Genomic DNA, 21,584 nt, shown 5'->3' with positions numbered 1-21,584 from the left:
GAGAATAAAGAAAATTTTCAGTTCATAAAGAGTCCAAATAATTAAATATTTGGTTGGAATGGAAAATATATATAATATAAGTATAGTGAGTGTGTACCAGAAAAGAGCACATTTTATCTGTATTTAATACACATTCATATCTAAAGTAATATATTGCATATAGTGTGATAAGAAAAAAGTTTAATAGTTCCCACATCAAAAAGTAGAGATCATGCAATGCCAACTTCATTAGCATTGTTTAACACTACACTAGACTTATTGTAATAATGCGTGCCCGGAAATGGAGAGGAAAAATGCAAAGCATCTTCAAAGTCAGAAGGAATAAAATGTGTCTGTGGTTCCCTTGTCTTCGAACATGAAGTAAAAACTTTGCTGTCTCCACTAAGAGTGCCTTCCGCTTATGGATTTCAGCACACATACAATGAGATTAAAAGCTTCACCATGAAGTGCACAAATAAATAATTAAATACATAAGTAGTCACCATAGATAAGTAGTCCCGATCCACAAGAATTTGGTTTCATAAAACCTATACCTGAATTTAGATCCAAACCAAGATTGTCAAAAACAGCTTCCCATGTGAATCATGTTTAAGGCTTTTTTAAAGAAGGGACAGTAATCAATGTGCGGTGCATCAATATATAGAAAAAGAAAGAAGCAGTATTAAAAAATGGATGGATACAAATAACATTGCAACTGATAAATACAACAAATATTTTATTAAATATAAAACTATTAATGACCAGCAGCTCCCCACCCTTCCTGAGTCTTTCAATCAAACTGTCACAGTCCTTATGTTGGACACCTGCTGTTCCACCAGTGTTTTGTTGGTGGTCTCAAGGAGTTATCAAGTTGTGGTCAGAATCTCCAAAGGAGGGCGAGAGTATACATCAGTGATGTATCCTATTTACAGTACACATTTGCATACAGAATCTCCAGACCAACCTTTTTGTAAGTAAGACCTACTTAATGAGCATGAAAGGTTACTAGTTGAATACCTGACATAACAAATTGGCTTGAGGAATGGCTGTTAACTCTTGAACACTCTTAAGGAACGACTAAACAGATGCAGATGCATTCAAGTAGTTGCAGCATATGGAAGCATGAATATGTCAAATAAAGGATGTAGGCCTGAGCAGTGTTTATTGATGGAAGAGCATTTGTTTTGTTAATATTAGACAGAAGTGATTAATTAGCATAAAAAAACGAATCTTTTGCCACTCTCTTTGTACATACATCTCTAATAGCAACTAATCTTCTGAATAATGGTACAGTTGTTGTTTCAGAGGCTTGCGGCAAAGTGGGAGGGCCGTTTAACATGAAAAGCATCTAAGAACGTTTCAGATGAGGAAGATCCAAGGGATGTCCGCTAGACTAAACAATGACCCGAGTGGATTTCAAACAGGGTGCTTTAAAGAGAGAAGACAGAAGCTGGAAAGTTATCAAATGCTTTTTTTTTTCCAGATAATTCTAAAGACGGCTATATTGTGCTGTTTCCAAAAGGCCACATAAACCCGAAATGGATACCTGGGAGGAGGGCTCCCTGTCATCAACTGTTTCCAAAGCAAAGCCTTCACAAAACACTATAATGCTCATTATTTCCTTAACATATCTTCAGTAGGTTTTCCTTTGTCATAAATGCCGAGCTTCTTCTCTTTCCTTGGCTTTCATTTCCTCCAAATTCCTTTTCTTTGCCCCAGCCCACATTTAGTCTCTGGATCAGGATCACAGAAAATGTCCATGACAGCTCATGGAGAACACCTGTGTGTGCATAAGTGCTGCCAGAGTATGCATCTATTTGTTAATTTGGTGCGATATGTACATGGACTCTTGAGTAACTACAGAGAAAATGTATTCAGAGCTTCTCACCAAAATCGCTTCCTCACTCCCTCTCCAGATTTCACATCCTCTGCCACGAGAGGCATTGATAAAAGAGGCAGTGTGTGCCACTGCCTGACATGACGTTAATTCCTCTGAAGCCCTTCTCATGTGCCGACAGACTTTTTTTTTCTTTTTATCTTCGAGGATTACCCGAGGCTTCCGTACAGCTGAACAAACTTCTCAATGAGGAAATGTATTTGATTCCAGCACACATTGCAGTTATGTGTGGATGCTGCCACATTATGGTGATGAGAAATCCCAAAGGGGATGGCATGCATATTTCCGTGCAGGCCTCTGGCCTTCTCGCATGCTAGCCGAGCTCGTCCAGTGGGTCCTTGAGGCTCCCCAGGGGAGCAAGTCTTCACTGACATGGGAAGCCATAAATAAGGGCCTGGGGCGAAGTGCCGTGTCATGCGTCATTTGGCCCGGAGAGGCCTGCTTTATCCCCTCCCATCATTGCGCTGCCGAGCATGGCACCTCCTAGGGCGTAATTCAGAACATATGGGCGAAGGCCGAGGGTAGAAACGCATACCGCACTTCAGCCTTGTCAGCCGAGCATCTGAGATGATACGCAGATACATCGCATGACAGCCTTCATGATAAGAGAGTAGCAATGGTATGTCTTAGTGGTAAGAAAAAAAAATCTAATTAAAAACAGACAATTTTGTCTCATGGGACCAGATTGATTTAATAATAGCATTTTATGTGTAAAAAATGTAATATCCTTAACAACTCACAAAGAGAAATGAGAGTTCATCTCAATTTTTAAATATACATCGTGAAAAGCATACGTAATATTGAACACTGATTAACAGCAAGTTACACATAGTTCAAATATTACACTTATTTAAATATTAATAGGTAAGTATAAACAGAGAATTCCTCTTGTATGGCAAAATGTTAATGTAGTGGAAGTTATTAACGAAAATATTTTTTAAATAAAATGTCTATTTTATAAGGAGTTCCTGTGGGAAAAGATTCCTCCACACTACAGCGATTTATAGGGTTTATTTGGAATTAAGTTTATTAGAGAGCCCTTTCAACATGTCACTTGTTTAGCAGAACAAGGGACACTAACAGTGAGCCAGTCTATATAAAGCTTGAGAAATTTTGATGAATAAATTTGCGAAAGACTTCTACTGGAAATGTGACATTTACAATGTGTCCTAAACAAAACTGTCTCACAAACACAAGCGAAATAACTCTCCACACCAGAATTCTTTTTTTACTCCACAAATCACAAACAGCTTTGTCCAAATATGTTTGTGCTGGTGAAATAACAAGCCAAACAAATAAATCCTCCTCCAAATTATGACAAAAGACAATTACACTGTCTACCCACCTGTTTTCATTCAGACATCAGCAATAGTTATGGTGAGTCTATGAGCTGTTTTCAATTAAAACTCCAAGTTAATTCATTTTGAGAGACGAGTTTATCATTATTTATATGTAATATTGGTGCATTAGCTCAGTAAAATTTGGGAAACAGTGATGTAACGCACAATCAGAGGACATTTGAACTATCATGGGAGAGTGGATTCGGCTTTATGACTGAGCTCTATTTTTATTAAGTTTCCTTGGCGACTCAAAATTTGTGTTACATCACATCACATCCACCTGCAGAGATCAATGTGCTAGGCATGCCAAAGGGAGACGCTTCTACGTCAAATCCCGGCCTATTAAGACTGAAATTGCCCTTGGGGAAAAACAGAAAGCTGTGGGAAGAACGGCTGGCGTTCAGACACATTCTTTTTTTTCATCAGAGTGATACTGATCGGTCCCAAAGGGCGTCCTATATCTCTATTGTCAAGATGTTCTTGCCTTGACACTCCTGCTCATCCTTTGTTATACACAGTCATGAATGTTGTTGTCTGTTAACATGACAACAGCTTTTGGAGGCTGAAAATAGAAACAATTTAAACCGGTCTCCGAGAGAAAGTTTTTGACAGAAATATTTTATCTACTTTAAAACGGTAAAGCCCATCGTTTGTAAAAAAAAGTGTTCAGGTTTGTTGTTTCAAAGACTGGAACTCAAAAGTGCAGAATAGTATTTATACTTCAGCGCGAAAATATACATATTTACAACACCATGACTACTGCGTCCATAAATGTTGAGCTACTTAGGCAGAGTTTTTTAGCTAAATGTATTAATCTGCTAGAACTGGACATTTCAAAAATATATGTGATCTTATTATTGTTATAATTGGCTGAAAATGAAAATAGCCTGAACCAAGAATTGAGACCCAGAAGCTACATTGTCAGACAGTCAAACATCTGTTTGTTGCAGGTATTCACAGGATTTAAACAAACAACATTCTATTTGCATGAAATCCAGAGAGAGTATTTTTAAAAATGGTTGAGAGGATTTAATGGGGAAATTTACAGGTGTGGGTAAAGAGCAACTTGGGAATGTCGTCTATGGAAGGTTACGATAAAGGGTAAGGTGAGAGGAGTTAAGTGTTTTACTGCCATCTGCATGCAATAATCCCTAAACTCCCCATCAGAAATGTTGTATTTCCCATGTCAGGGACATCAGTGAAAGTGGATGTCTGCTAGACAAGGACATCCGGTAACAAGATAGGACGAACGGTCAGTCAGCGTTTTACGCTTTCTTCCTCTCATCTTTTCCTGTAGCGCCCTCCTTTCTATGTTGACGTTCAATCGCTTCGTACACACAAGGGACAGGTCAGTAAAACCTGTTGTGGTCTTTTATTATTTCCTATAGATTGTCACCAGACACGAGACTGTTTCTCCTTACTCTGTGTGCTCAACGTATGTTTTATTTTGTATTGAAACTCAGGGAAATGGTTAGTAGCCTTGCTTATGTGTGACAGAGGTTGGTCGAGACCCACTGTGCTTAAGGGAGCGCCTTAAATGTTATGAAAACCCTTGTATGTTTCCATAGCAACTGGCACTGTGCACTATAGACACAGATTATATATCAACCGTGTTTACAAAAAACAATAAATTCCATTATGCTTCAAACTGAAAGAATTCATTTCGAGATACAGCTATTCCTTCTAAGCCTTCTCACAAATATAATCAAGGGCTGTGTTAAATAGACTAAAAATAAATTGAGATGAGGAGAACTGGAATGTACGGCATTCTAAAATCATATCTCCCTCTTTGAATGTTAAGGCAGCTCTGTATCCATGCTGGTTTAGAGAAATCGGGGGGCTCGAGAAAGAGCAATAAACAAGGAGAAATCTCAGCAGGAGCAAAGCAATATTATAGATTACGTCTGAAAACAAGAAGAGACTGACATAGTAATGAACAAGCTCACTGAAAGACTCTCAACAGCTATTGCATATTCCTCAATAATACTTAATGACACCTGAGGCAAGACGTGAAATTGTTAGAGGAATTCATTTAACAACAGGTTTATTATTGTGGTTTGCAGTGGAGTTGTGATGGCGTGGTACTGAATATAAATACCCTGGATATGTGAAACTATTAATGCACTGAAAATTAAAGAGGTATACTGTGAAGGAGTTCGATTAATTAGATCTTTTCATACAGAATGAATGAAAAATTAATGATTTATTATTTTGTTTACCCATGTCAATTTTAACTTGTACAACCATATATACTGCTAGCCTTATCAATCCTTCCTACTCTAAAAAAACAAGAATATTAACGCATTACATGGTCTGCAGAAGCACTCATTTTTCGGTTACTAAGCCTCTTAGTGGTAGGGAGTATTTAATCCTTTGTGGGTATGTTTTTATGAGACACCTCACACCTTTTTACAGCATTGCAAACAGACAGTAAACACCAGGAAGGTGCTGCACTTTAACACGTGATTAAGAGCCAACTAATTGGATTGCAGATGGTAAAACTGTAAGGAGGACCGTAAAAGAGAGAAAGAGAAGGGGCAGGCCTGAGAGAGGGATCAGGACACCCCAGGCTGCTGACAAATGATCGAGTTTGGGTTTCTCATTTCTGCTGCCTGACTCGAAAATGTAAATAGCAGACTTTCTACGGTCAAAAAAAAGGGAAAGACTCCCCCCTAAGTCCACCATCCATTCCTCCATTCTTCTCCTCTCATGCCGTGGTTGGTCGCATGAAACAGAGGTCAGGGTACTAATGGAAGACCTCATAGCCTTGTGTGCTTCTAGAAACAACCCCCCTGGTCCAGTCTCTCTTATAAATCAAGCCAGCTTCATTGAGAATGTCAGAATCCTCTGATGTTCTAGCCACGTCTCATTTCAAAGTCCTCCTAAAGGCTCACACGGTTCCACATTTACTCTGTGGGCACAGGGGAGAAATGTGTGTTTTGTGTGCCTGCGTGTGTGAGAGTTTGAATGAGATGATGAAAAAAAAGATTCAAAGAGATATAAATTCAGGACTTTTTGGAAGAAAATCTCCCAAAGGAAAAGGAGAAACTAGAACACAAATGGTTTTGTTTTGTTTGTTTTTGTGTTTTTTTAAAGAAACTTTACCACAATAGTTTTCACCCTTTAAAGCTTTTACCATACATCACATAATTTCAGCAGTGTTGACAATAGTGATTGTGAATGTGCATACATGGACCTATTTCAGATTAAGTGCCATTTTATGAAGTGCACATTTTCCGAAGATTGCGGTATAAAGGTGAAGGGAGTGTCAAGATAATGACGTTCTATCGCTTCCCCTTGAATGTGCACTGAAAACAAAGCCAGATGATATTACATACACATGGATACATTCTTCAATAGTGGTTTGGCTTTAAAATCCTTTTTACCAGCACCACAAAAAAATAAAATTAAAAACAAATCGGGGAAATGACTTTGAGAGCACCTTACAAAGTCTGATCTCACGGAAAATGACTTTGGATAGAGCATAGAGAATACTTTGTCCAGAACTGGAAACAAATGAATTGTCTAATGGCCAATTCTTGCTCAAATAAATAGTAATATATTGTAATGTAAGTGTTGAGGTACATGAAAAGGATATATTGAAAATGTGTGCATGTATCTTTAATCTGTTATAAAACTGAGTGTGTTTGGGGAATTTTAATAAATATAAATTTAATAATGAAAGCAGTAGAGCTACCCCTTGGCAGGGACTGCTGATTTTTTTTACTCACTGTATGTCGCAGGTTCAGTTTTGCAAATGATTTGTTCTCAATGGCCTTTTGTGTATAAATACAAATTAAATAATAAATAAATAAACAACTTCACTATTACACCCTGCATAATGCAAATAATGTATGTTCAGTGTAGAAGCATAATTTGCAAGGTAAATAACTCCATCCATCACTCCTGTCATAGGCATTATAAAAGCTTTACATCCAAAGCACAAATATGGAAAAATGGCTAAAAACACTGAATTTGAACATAACGTGATGTTACTGTTCTTCGGCACGTTTTAAAGATGGATTCCCATTGTTCGTAGTGTGCAACTGCATCATTGTTACGTCTCCCTCATCTGATGTGTCGTGTTTTGTGAATCCAAAAAAGCTTTGCATATTACATATCACAATTAGCACATTGTTTGCTTGTGCTGCAATTACACATGGCCGAACTCTCAGACTTGAATAAAGAAATGAAAAGCTAAAATAATAATAAAACCCTGACATGTCTCCCAAAATCTACCATTTCCACATATTGAAAGATTCTGTTAGGGTTATTATCGATCCACACGCGTCTTCGGTCAAGATCATTCTCTCTTGCAAGAAACCCGGTTATGAGTCAGATGTCTGTTTTATTACGGCGTGCATTTGGGAATGCCTAATGGTGAACCTATCAGATTCGCCAGACGATGTAGATACTATTATGAGGCAGGCGGGCAGACATGCACCCACACAACGTTTACACAAACTCCAGGAGTGTGTGACACCTCCGTCGTAACTAGTGTTAACCCCCGATGTGGCTGTTGTTTTTGAGTGTTTCAAAATGTCTGCTGTTTGAGGCCTGAGAATGCGTTAACATCCAGATGAGAGGAAGGCGGCGCCAGCGGGGGAGCCAGGCAGGGGTTGGAGGTAGAGGGGTGTCTCAGACAGACAGAAAAACATTCCCCAGTCGTTACGCTCATCTCCATAACTCAGTATGCTGCCACAAAGCACCGATCCCAGCGCGGGAGTTTAATGACTGGACTGCCCCACTTTTAGCGCTGTTACATGCTGCTGAACAGCGAGAGTCACTTTGGGCCTGATTCATGACTCCAGATAGCGTCCTTTAACATCGATTGAGTGGAAAGAATAAGATTTACACCTTTCTGGCAGGGAGGCAACTTACAAGGTAGTAAAATTTGAGTGATGGCCTTCAAATTCTCAGCAAAACCACAAAAAGACACCAAAAGGACAGTGACCTCACTAGAATCCAAATTTGTCCATGAAAAAAGACAGCCTGATAGTCACATGTTGGCTACTTTTCTACTCCTGCTGAATGGCAGGCAGACTGCAGGGAAAACAATGTCCTTGGCCAGGAATAATGACAACCACCAACAGTGACCACTGTGTGACTGTTGTTCTACCAGTTTTACATGCCTCTTTGCATTCATGTCTATCGTGGAGACTTGTAGAGGTCCAATTACTGTCAATGTTTGATGAAAATATGCAACACTGTGATGATATCTTTGAAGTTGTGAACTATGAAAAATAAATGTGTTTAAATTCAGAACTTTAACTCGACAAAATCCATGACATTGTAGGCAGTCGATGTCAGGACTGATTTGTGATCCTCTGTTTTTATTCATGTTCTCTGAGGGAACATATGTACTTATACAGTTCACAAAATTCTACTTACTCCCCAAGTTTGTCTATGAAATCACTTTTTGATAGAGGCTTTGCATTAGACACACCTCTTTTACAATGTTCCATGAGGTGCAGATATTCGCTTGTTCATTTCAGAGGGATCCCATGACATGTATGGTGTTATCACAGCTGCTGTCTTTCAATTACATACGTATGTCAGTTTGTAGCACAACGTCATGATGATACAAATCTTTTAAGAAGTGCAGGTGGCAAGTTGAAATGAAATATTCACACATCACATTATTCAATAAGAGAAAGGGAGGAGACTTTAGGGAAGCTAAATTGTTGAAAATAAAACAAAACGTTACGTTGTATATTAGAGGGAGAAAAAAATGACATCTACACTAGTTGCCTAATCCATTCTTATCCTTTAAAAGGGGTGAATAAGGGTGATGATTAAGGCAGTGCAGTTTTGTAACAAAACAGCCAATACAAACACTTCCTTAACAACATCCTCTTCAGCTCAGGTTGTCAGTGCAGACAGTCGACATACATTTTTAATACTTTTCACAGCAAAATAGCAATGGCAGTTTTGCGGTTTTCTTTTCATGAGAAAATGACTGTGTAGTGACTCAACGAAATCTAAACTATCAAATTCAGTAAAGCACTCCTGAGGTGATAGCGGGACTAAGGGTTTTTGTGTAAGTGTGTTAAAGGACAGTTAAGGGAAATTAAGAAAACCAAAGTAGTTTATTAATATACCACACAATCGTGTATAGAAACGAAAGGGCCAGTAAAGCTTTGCCGTCGTCTTTGTGTGGTAAATGTCATTACAGCAGAAAAGTTCGCTGCATTTTCTGTTTATGCAACTGTGGAACATGCAATTAAATCGTTTAACTTGGAGCTCACAATTGAAAGTTTGCGTCTTTGCTTTCTGGCTTCACCATCAGCGTCAAAACACAAGGCCAATCCGCAACAATTGTTTGAATGTCTCCATGTAACTGGCTCATAAGAATCGCCATTCACTTTACAAAATGCTGAATCAAAGGAGAAAGGTTAACATTTGCTGAGAAAAGCTTAATGTATAGGTGATAGAAAAGGTGTTCTCTCCACAGGTGACATACATCACACATTGTAGAGCAGGAAAGATTAGAAAGCTGGGTCCTACCTCGGGATCTTTTTTTACACACTATCACTCAGTGTCAAATAACATTAGGCTAATGAGGCCAAGATGATATAAAGAGCAATAGCTAAATTGGCACTTGAATGCCTAGCTGACTTCAGCCTCTCATCTGGGTGATGATTAACGGGAGGTGTGACGAGTTCAGCCTTATCTATGCTAAATTTGTGTGGGTGGGAAGTCACACACTGAGTAAAACATGGTGATGGTTGCACGGCTGCTGCCCAAACATCTTGCTTCAGAGGTGATAATGAATGTAACACTTTGGTTACTTTTAAGCCATCACAAGGATGGAGCTGCTACAAACACAACACGCAGATGGAACAATTAATTTGTATCCTGACAATTACAAAAAACTGTATCAGATCTGTCCTCACAATAAACCATTCATTCGTTTTTTCAACCGATTATCCTAACAAGGGTCGTGGGGAGTGCTAGAGCCTATCATAGCTAACTTTGAGCATGAGACGGGAAACACCCTGAATTAGTGGCCAACCAATTTAGATTGCTCAACCAGCTGACCATGGCGTGTTTTGGAATGTGGGAGGAAACCAGAGTACCTGGAGAAAACCCGCGGAAGGCCAGGGAGAACACACAAATTCCACAAAGGAGGACCGACCTGGGATCTAACCCAGGTTCCCCACTGTAAGGCCGATGCGCTAACCACTCAAATGCCGTGCTGAGGTTATGTTGTTATTTTAGTTACCTGAGATTTGAGTTTCAGAGTCTCAGGTAATAGCAGACTCAACTTTACTTCAAATGGTTCAACAATTCACAATGTCTCCGAAATAACACAATGCTTAACAATCTGGCCAATAAATAATGCAGATAAATATATGAACATGTCGGACATAGTATGTGGACACCATTTTCGAAGGTATCTACACTGGACGTAAGACACCCAGTTTCTAGTAGTAGAATGCTAAGTTCCCTGAGTAAAAAAAATACTCATGAGGGAATACTTGAACGATATGTTAGTGTAGACAACACAAAGAATTGGTGAAATAATTACACGTTTTAGAACTTATCTGTCCGTTGTGCAAGTAGCCTTAGACAAACAACAATTCACACTCATGGACAATTTAGAGAGGAATTAAACTAATATGCATGTTTTTGAGAAGTGAAAATAAACCAGAAAACCCACACAGAAGTGGGAGAACATGCCAACCCCAAACTGAAAAGCCAGAGCCTGTGAGAAGAATAAGGCACCATGCTAAGAAGTTAAATGCTGTGCTGCCAGACAAACATGAGTAAATTATGATTATATATATATATATATATATAATTATTTTGTTTGTTTGTTTTCAGAAATGTAATATTTGTGTAAAATATCTTACATTTAATTCTAACCAGACATTTTTATGGTCTTCATAAATGGGGACATTTGTAAAAATTGATGGTTATGTAAACAAATTCCAATATCATAACCAAGTTTCATCAAAATCTAAACAACTGATAATGGTAAGCATAACACAATAACAAGGACCAAGTGAGCTATGCTGCTGGTAAGATTATATTTCTCAATCCTAAATCTTCTCTTTTATATTCGTTAAGATCCAGCAAAGTATTTCAATTTTAAGTCTATCTGCCTCAATTTAACTCAAGGGTTCAACACTTGTTTATTCAATTCCCCACGATGTCAACGCTTAATAGACATGCTAATGTAGCCAAGGGGCCACTGGGAGCTATCAACAAGTCTCTTAATGGGCAAGTTCATGTTTATTCTTTTCTTCCACTGGGAAAAAAGGACTCACTTGTATCTTCCGTTTTATCATCTGCTGTCTCAATCAATCTTTTGTATCCCCACTTAATCAATTTCACTCCAGTTTTTTTAGGTCCCCCTCTCCCTTTTAGCTCCTCTTTCTGGATCGGTAACCCATCTCCCTCCTCCTCCATCATTCTTTCACTGCCCCTATCCACTCCCTAATCTTCTAGTTTGAAGGGTGTTTCCTGAGGAGGGCATGTGTGCAGACACATGTGAGTGATGGATGATTCAGTGCATGCTTGAGTTACATCGGAGGGTCTGACAGCAGAGGTCCTAGGTGAGACAATGCTTAAAAAGGAAAAGAGGTAACTAGCTTCTTTGGGGGAGTACATGGGAGGTGTAGCTCTCACTCAGGGCTTGTGATGCAGGCTAATTACAATGAAGGATGGGAGCTGCCACCTCCTACAATCTATGAACGCAATCATTTCATTTGAACTCGACCATGCATTACGGCAGGAAATTTAAAAATAACAAGAAACAGGTTTGCTGAAACGTTAATAAATCTTAAGAGTTAACAGACCACAGGTCTGATAGTAGGTTTGGCCAGAGTTAGGTGATTTGCCTTAAAGATTGAAATCAACTAGTGCAGGGGTGGTCAACTACGGTCCTTGAGAGCACCTATCCAGTCTATTTTCCATATCTCCCTCCTCTACCACACCTGAATCAAATGGTCAACTCATCAGCAAGCTGTGCAGAAGCTTGATACCGATCCAGATTATTTGATTCAGATGTGTTGGTGGAGGGAGATATGGAAAACAGACCGCATAAGGGCTCTCGAGGACGGGAATTGGCCACCCCTGAACTAATGCATCTCTATCTACTCCATTCAACAAGATATGGCTACCCAGAACACCTCAATAGGGTGGTACCAGAACCAAATCCTCGACCCACCTGATCTGGCTCCTCTCATTGCCAAGGAACAAAGGCTCTACCCCAAGCCCTTCCTTGATGAGCCAACTTCTATGCATACCTCTAAAGAAGACAACACGCACCCTGCAGTGGATTTTTTTCTACCACTTGCACTAACCTGGTGACCAAAGAATGCAGTTGAAAAGATTTTACCCTGACAAATTGTGACTCCAGAAATAAGCCTATTGGATCTTGATCCCAAGTTGAGCAATTCAAAATTCTAGAAACTGTCAACACAGACAGTGACTTGTCTTTCACCACATCCAATGAATGATTTAGGATCCATCCAGGTGCCGTGTTTGGGTATGTAAAGGGTAGACGGAAAAGATATATAAGCAGGGAGGAGAGGCCGTCCAACAGCTGCCTGCCTGGTTGGGTAACACTTCAGCGAGACCCCCTGAGAAGAGCTCAGCCTGGGGTAGCGTCTGCGTTGTAGTCGGAAGGGAAAACATCAAACACAAGCTCACCTGCTGTTCGCCTGTGCTCCACAGGAGACCCGAGAACACAGCTTTAGCTGAGAAGACCATCGCCGCAGTCATCACACCAAGACATCAGTCCCTTCGATTATGTAGTTGCTACCACATCACACCACACATTTCTATACAACTTTGCATCATCATTTGACACGTCTCAGTATGTCAAATAATTAACACCAATATCAAGGGAAACTTGCCATTTTAGTGGACAATTCTAGCCTTGTCTTGTCACTTATAGGCTTGCAAAATGTTCTCTGGAGAACAAGAGTAGTGCAAGATGATATATTATGTTATAGTTGGTCTACTTTCCAACAACATAGAGGTCAAAAGCTCTGCGCAAATGCTTACACTCCAACAAACTGGACGTTTTGCCAAGAAAAAGCGCGGACAAACGTAGTAATCATTCATTATGAAAACACACGGTACACAGCCACGGCAGCCCTTCAAAAGGCACTTCATAAAATGCTATAAGACCAATCATTAGGCCAGTGTACTAGGGAATGAGAGGCTGACAAGTAATTCAAAAGAATTCTAACGTTTATATGTTGTATGTGCTTGTTTCTTTCCTGAGGTTTTGGAGGATTAAGACACACACACAACAAAAGAAGTGTGTTGCTTTGCAGTTAGTGTTTTTAACACATACATGTTAGGTTGATCAGGATGGTGGTATCTTTTTTGCAATAAGATCTGACAGTTGAGAGCAACATAGCACTTTGTTAACGGATACAGCTATTTTTTTTCAAGTGTTGCAGAAATTAAGTTGAGTTGATTGTACAACACCTGCTAACAACGCCTACATTAAGGAAGAGCTAAAAATGTGTTTGTTCAATACATAGAGTCCTGCCTATTCATTTGTACTGTGTAAGATGTGCAATGGTTAACCTTGACTTCCCCTATTTAAATCATAGAACAAGAGTTGGGATTTTTATTTATTTAAATAACACTTCTCAGTGGCCTGGCGGGCAAGTGGTTAGTGCGTCGGCCTCACAGTTCTGTGGTCCTGGGTTCAAATCCAGTCGGTCCTCCTGTGTGGAGTTTGCATGTTCTCCCCGGGCCTGTGTGGGTTTTCTCCGGGTACTCCGGTTTCCTCCCACATTCCAAAAGCATACATGGTAGGCTGTCTGGACACTCTAAATGAACTTTCGATATCGAACATGCCAGGGGACAAAATGGTCAAACCAAGAAAATACTGCCCAAAAGCAGACCCCATTACATGAAAGCATGACAGCTAGATAGTCTATGTTTAACGTGTCAAATGTAATCAGCTAAATTTGCCCGTGGTGCATAAAATTTGATCAGCCACAGCTGACAAATTGGGAGACAGGACCCCGGGGATGGCGGTGGCTCAGCTGAGGACATTACTGCACGCAATGAGAGACCCATACACACAGATACATAGAGGGAGAGAGAGTCTTGGGGGAGACAACAGGCACCCCTGTCATTTTCGATTGCAGGCCACTCATGTTGCATCAGCGACACCTCACATAGAGCACAGTGGGCCTCAGCCCCCCTGGTGTCCCACTGCCGCCACAGACTGACTGCTACAGACTTATTTCAGCTCCGGAGAACAAACACAGAAATTGGCCATGCCAGAAAAAAAATATTGAATTGATATAAATATGTAACTGGTCATCACTGCCTCTTACCTGTGCTGATCTTCAAAATACAATACTGAAGACCATGTTTGAGGCCACTGCTCAATTTCTAGTATTCCTTCAGTCTGCTTTTTAATACAGTCGACAAACAGAAAGTATGTTCTGAGCATGATCCTTATTAATTATTAAGAACCAATCTGATTTTAATTCATTTCCCTGCTTAGTGGGGTACACTCTGAACCGGGTTGCCAGCATTGACACTCATATTCATACATATGGAAAAAATTGAGTCTTTGATAAACCAATCATTCACAGCGTTAAAATTTTAGAAATATAAATACAACACAAAATCATATAGGATTAAATAGGCATGATGATTATACTGGCTGATTAGCCCTTAGACATCTCTAAATTAGCTGCATACCACAGGAGAGAATAAACCATGTAGGGTGCAATGAACCCACCTCCCCAAAAAAACCCAACAACTCAATAAAAAAACAAATCTAAATAAGATAATAATAAGCAACAGCATGTGAGTTAAATATTGGTGCCCTAGTAAGTCAAGGTAGAACAGTAGTAATTTAAATTTATAGGCTGTGTGAATACAAAACGTCATACTTTTTCACGGTGTGCTTACATGCGAGTCTCCTCCAGTGAAGATTACTTACAGACTCACATGTGTTTGGCAGATGGTATTAAGTGGATGGCATACAAGGTCACAACAACTCAGTTTTTGTAACTCCCCTAAAAAACACCCAAACAAATACTACAGCTTCAGGAATGTTTTCAAAAAAGCTAGGAATTGTGGCATTCAAGCGTATCGCTGTCTTTGTCTTAGCTGCGCATTGCTGAAATGACATTTCTGCCATTAATAAAAAACTTGGCCACAGTTTCCACAATTATGAACAAAAGACTTGTCCAAAAGTTGTTTGTCTCTTCAAATAAATAAATCTTTACAGAAATTATGAGAGTTTATGTCCATAACTATGCTCAATATCCATGTGGGCCTGTTTTACATGTTTTTTCAATTCGTTGAGCATAACTATCACAGCAGTACGCTAAAGTTCTAAAGCTATAGACATTGTTTGTTAACTCTTTTCATATTCATCATGTATGTCAAAATATTAATCCACATCTTAAATTTCTTTTGTATTGTGGGATTTTGTTGCAGCATTTTAAGATATTTTGGGGTGAAGTCCTTTTAATTGGTTTTATATGTAAGGGGCCTGGAGGTAATCGGTTATAATTGTGGTTGGTAAAAATATAGTCTGCATTCCAAGAACTTTGGTTGTCCACGCATTTTTCATAATTTAACAAAGGGGTCAATTTTTCAGGTCAGATAGTTTTGATCACATTTAACTGTCTAGGTAATGGAATCAACATTTGAAAACAACAAGTACAGTGAAAGCATTTTGCTCACAAGGACTGAAAACAGAGTAAACTAGAGAAAGTAGCTAAAAGAGCATTGTTGGGCTAAGTGTAATCAAGTGTTTCAACAACAAACTCATTGTTGCCTAGTAGAATAAAGAAAATAAGGTTGAAAGGGAAGGGTTGGTTTAATAACTAATTAAGGAAGGCTAAACATTGATTAGTGTGCATGTGTGTGCTCAGAGGGTGGGGGCTGTAGGGGATATAATTATATGCATTTTTTTCATATATAGTATACAACACGAGGCGAGATCACTTTTATAATAGAGAGATAACGACATCCAATTGCAGGTTTTACAATAGGTTTACAGTTTCTCACAGTGCAGACACATGTGCCAAGTGTTGTTTATGTGTGAAGCCGAAGAGTGCATGCCAACGGCAACATGTGGCACAGGGAACACGTGGAATCCATTAATTGGGTAGGCAGACAGATCAATGTGCAGTCAAACAGCTCACATATTTTCTATTGTTTAACCAATTTGAATGTAATATGAACTCCAGGGTCATTGCCATCATGTTCAAAATTACCACTTTTAAGCACAAGTTATGATAACCTAAATAAGGAGTCTTTTCCTAATTGTTTTTATAACTCATGTTTATAAATAACAATCTGTGCACTGTAGTGACCATGGACCCTGAAAGAGTTAAGTGTGCTGAGAACAATATTGACCAAAAAAAAACCTTGGCAAACCGACCAAATCTATGACGCCTTTTCAGCCTACTTTGTTAAAATGTCAATGTTTTTGCGGGTGCTGATGCTGACCCCTCATTGTTGGGTACTCCTTTTGTGGTCGCACTCCTCACTGTACTGAGATGAGGAAAAGAAAGGGCCTTCCCTAACAGTCGGTCATGCCCCAGTGCTCCTGGCAACAACAGGTCCTGAGGACACAGACCTGCCTGGCCTATATTGGCTTGGCTCTCTGTTAGCGGCGGTGGCAGCGGCACAAGCCCCCTGTCAGCTGTCTATTCAGAACAGGGCTGGCCCTTTATTAAAGCTTTGAAGACTGCTGAACAAAGGGGTGTCCCATGTTTAGATGATAGAATGTAAGCAAGTGGTTTTCTGCTTGGGCAACACGAGACAAAGAGTCCCATTTTTGAATACAAGGAGTAGGCAAGAGATTGTTGCAGTGAGAACCCTGGCCCCCCAAAAAGGAGGGAAAAAGATGATTGCACGCTACTATTAAAGTGGTCTTTCCAATCTATAGATTATAGATCATGAAGAAAAAGTGAGCTGGCCTTACGTAGTAAAAGTAAAAAAATGAAATTAATCACATCGGACAAGACTTGAAAATAATAGGTATAACGAACAGATGATTACTAGTACTCCTACTAAAAGTTGTGGAGCATTATTAACAAAATTTGACTAATGCGCTTGATTAATTCAATACAAACGTAAAGGCAACATCTTTCTAAAATATCGACCAACTTTGATCATGCAACAAACGGCCGTAAATTTAAGAACACTGGGATCCAATCCCATATAATGGGATAAAAAAAATGAAAATAATAAAAATTCTGCCGATGAAAACGGTTTTCTTTCTAATCGAAGGTGTCAGGAAGGTATTACTCATTATTCTAGTTATTGTACATATGTCATGCTCAACGAGTGTGTACATGATTTAGTATTTTAAGTGTACAACCCCAAACCAGACTAATAGACAAAGAAAATAAATGACTACAAAATGTTGCAATCACAATCATGTAACGCATCGTTCTAAAAGGTTTCTTTTTTGCTTTGCTATTATTTGCTCTAATATTTAAAGAGGAAGTTGCATTTGCATATGGTAAACATACCTGATCATGGCTAGCTTGGAGGGTGCTCCCGGTGCCGTGGAAAGTCATTTGCACAGGAGAGAGGGTCAGATAAGTCACAAAATCCTTGCCGCTCTGTGCATCACTGTACTGCACCTGGAACAGTTCAAAGGCGAAGAGTGAAGAAGTTAGAACTTTATTTCATCCCGTATTCGGGAAATTTCTTGGTTGCGGTAGCAAGACAGACACAAGACACACAAGACATTGTAGACCTAGGTAAAAAACTAAATACCAAAATGCAATATTAGTTACATGTAGATTGCCCACATTTTAACATGGATGGCAATGAGTGGTTGACTGCGAGAAGATGACATCACTGCTAGTAATTATCACTGAAAGGTTAACTCTTCAGGAATTCCTGAATGGTGTGCAATCAGTACTGTTATGACAGGATGCTCCTCTGGGAAAGACTGCTCCTGAGACCTGAGTGCTCTGGAAACACAGCTTTGTTTCCATGATTTTTGCTTCTGCGTAACAGGCCTACATGTTTAGCTCCTTAATAAAAATCTAGAATTAAGGATGACGACTCAAGAATATACAAACCAAAGCATAGTAATCAACAACATTACGTGTTGAATTTGCTATATTACGAGTTTGTCTTTCCTGTTACTATAGGATGATGAAAATACATTTAAATGAAGAAAAGGACAAACTTGGTATGGACAAAAAGGTCATCAATCTTACTACTTCAGAAGAGAAGCCCAAACTTTCTTTATCTAAACCACTTAGCCCAGCTCTTTTGGGGCGTACCCCAAGGCCTTCTCATTAATGCTTGGAAACATAGTCTCTTCTGCAGCGTGTGCAGGGTCATCCCCGGGGCCTCTTCCCAAAGGCATAGGCCCGGAACACCTCACCAGGGATCCAGTAGGCATCCTTATCAGACGCCTAAACGACCTCATCTGGCTCCTTTCTATTCAGAGGAGTATTGACTCTACTCTGTGGAGCAGAAAAAAAATGGGACCGCAGCCAGCAAGTTAAAAAAAAACATAGCCAGTTGGAAATTATGTAATTCCTAAACTGTGTGTTAAGATTTCCTTTTTTTCCAGAATTGTATACAGTAATGAATAAGAATAATCCTACTGCAAAGAAACAAATTAGAAATGAAGTGGCTAAACAGCACCATCTACTATTTTGATAATCCTACAATCCTGAGGCACGAAGAAAAATTCACTGCGAGCATTCTTTATATTTTTATTGGCTACAGAATTCAGATTTATTACTGCCATCAACTAGGACATGACCCTCATTTTCTTCCTGAATACTAGCCCCTGTAATATACAGCATGTACTGTATATGATATGTGGCTGAAGGCTTCCCAGAAGAATTTGCGTACGATAGAGGTGAGTGATTATACTTGGAAAAGTGTGCACAGTGAAATAAATTTATTCTTTTACACAAGACAGAGGCTCATTAGAAAATGAAGGAATAGTTGAGTTGTGTAATAGGGAGCAAGCAATGTACAAAACTTGAGACGGGCCAAAGCAGCTACACCTGCATGCATGAGTACGCAGACAAGTACAGCTGAGATGGCAACAGGCCAAGAGGGGAAAATTGTGGAATGCTACCTGTTGTGTGCACAAATCAAAATCAAGAATATTGTAAAATAAGCCACCAGAAAGAGGAAGAAGATTTAGACGTATGGAACTTAAATATGTGAATTCTATCTCAGATTACATTGTTAAAACCACATAAAAAGATCATTTCAGACAGCATGGAAATTAGCATTTATTGCTCAAAAATTATTGGTAGTTTAAAGTCCAGCTTCACTTCATGAAACCATTCTCTATATTTATTTTACTACATTTAAAAATGTTACAACTATATTGGCATCTATATGTGTAAGTATCTGTATCTGAAGACCCTTCACAATCTCTGAAGCATTCCAGGTCTCCATTTCCAATGTTTTTTGTCAGCGCTTTTTGGCTCAATAGGTGATTTTAATCCGGGAACAGTGCTGTTGTGGGTCTGTAGTGCCAAATGACACACTATGCGATGTTTGACCGTATAAACAAACATCACATGGCTCCAATCACCAGCCAAATTCTGGATTAGAAAACAGCGACATTTGGCAGGCCACCAATCATCACCTGGAAGTCTTTCTTTCATGGTGGCTTGGTGACGATGAAATAGTTGGGGTGACCAACTACTTCAAGGCCCACTTAGGTTAAGTAAAAATGAGACTATGGCATAGTCTTATCTTTGATGATTCGCCAAAAATGGAACAAAGTTAACGAGCATAAAAAACAAACCAGTCTATTATGTGTTGGAGTGCATGTCCGGAGGCATCTGTGAGTGCACGCATTCTAAACAGGCCTAACTAATCATCCCAGGTCCCAGCTTCTAATCCACTTCCTTTATGGACAAAAGGAAGAGAAGAGTTACGCAAGGCCTGCGATTGATCGGCAGCACTAATGTGGAACGACCTCTGACATTTGGCCTCAAAAGCAGGCTCCACCTCAAATGCACCTCTTCCCCTGAAGAGCATGCAGGAAATGAAAGGCAATGGTAGTGCCCATTCAGCATGCCCAGTTGTATAATGTATTAACCACACTGATAAGCAGAGACCCAGCTCCATTCATCATATGCATTTAAAAGTAACGTCTAGAACCAAGAAACAGAGCATGGCCAAGCTAAGGGAAGTTGAGATATAAAGAAATATCCTTGACTATAAGAATAATAAACGAACCTCCTTACTGGAGGAATGTTGTCATTGTTGGTGAGAAGCAATTAGAGGTCCTTGCTGAACCACTTCAGAGGAGACCCTAGGGGTCAATCATGTTTAAAGCACACTGTTAATATACCTTTTAATAAGCCCTAATGGTAGCAGTTTCAGAGTAAACACAGCTGGTACTTGAGGAAAAAAAGTAAAACTAGTGTTTCAATTCAACAAGAGAAAGTTCAGTGTGATACTATATATTTGATTATAATTAAATAGAACTAATGAGAAAAGAACAAGAATGATTGCATTGTAGAGCAATACAATTGTTGCCAATAGTTGAAAACAAACAAGAATAAAATAGTAACTACAATTAAGTATATTATGGTTTTGTTGTAGCTTCATTGCTGATTGGAACCACTAAGGGTTAGGTAGGTAGTGGTAGACAGTGACAAATCAGGGTTCGATGCCATTAAGAGTTTTACCACGCAGAACGGTGCCCAGTGATGGCAGCAGTGCTCCAAGACAGACGCAGACCAGCCTCCCAATGAGCTGCACTGACGTCTGGCTGGTGGCACCAAGCCCGTGAATAGCGACCAGTTTCTTTGATCTGGATGAAGGTGAAATGTGTGGATAATCTCACATGGAATTGTGACGCTAATTGTAAAGCAATAATATTAAAATAGAAATGTGAATCCTCAAAGGAAAGGACTTGCAATAACAAAACACTGCAAAACATTGTGGTTCTAAATTAATAAACATTAGTATTGCCTTTGTCACTCTTGAGCTTTATTTGCATTACTTAAGGGTAAAATGTTTAATAAAGCAATGGGTTTAAGGCAGAAGTGATATTAAAGGAAATATTTTGACAAAGTGGAAGATATCCAATTGACTTGGCTACTGTAAACATATGCCATAAAATAAACGATGAAACGAAACAATTAAAATTACGTAAAAATATACACTACTTTTATAAACAATACTGTTGAAAAAATGTAAAGAATGAGTCATAAATTACAGCTTAAATCTGTTGTCTGTATTCCATGGACTGTTTGGATTGTAGAACCCGCTTATTTCTGCTTGATTTTATCAATAGTTCGATATTAGGATGAGGTTGAAATTTTTTCAAAGGACCTTACTTGTTGAAAACAATGTGATGGATATTCCAGCCAACAACATAGTATGGTATCATTTATGCTCAATGATTC

General features: G+C 39.2%; 1 protein-coding gene across 3 annotated transcripts in view; it reads right to left on the bottom strand.

The window, feature by feature from the left end:
- stau2 (staufen double-stranded RNA binding protein 2) overlaps positions 1-21,584 on the bottom strand; it is a 72,563-nt gene that overhangs the window by 9,251 nt on the left and 41,728 nt on the right. For all 3 annotated transcript variants that reach the window (XM_077624288.1, XM_077624290.1, XM_077624289.1), the window contains exon 13: positions 17,703-17,816. In XM_077624288.1, coding sequence (XP_077480414.1) covers positions 17,703-17,816 — 114 coding nt within the window. The remainder of the gene's footprint in view (positions 1-17,702; positions 17,817-21,584) is intronic.

Source organism: Stigmatopora argus, chromosome 17, assembly GCF_051989625.1.
Source record: "Stigmatopora argus isolate UIUO_Sarg chromosome 17, RoL_Sarg_1.0, whole genome shotgun sequence".
Classification (NCBI taxonomy): Eukaryota; Metazoa; Chordata; class Actinopteri; order Syngnathiformes; family Syngnathidae; genus Stigmatopora; species Stigmatopora argus.
This window is presented reverse-complemented; position numbering and strand designations above follow the sequence as displayed.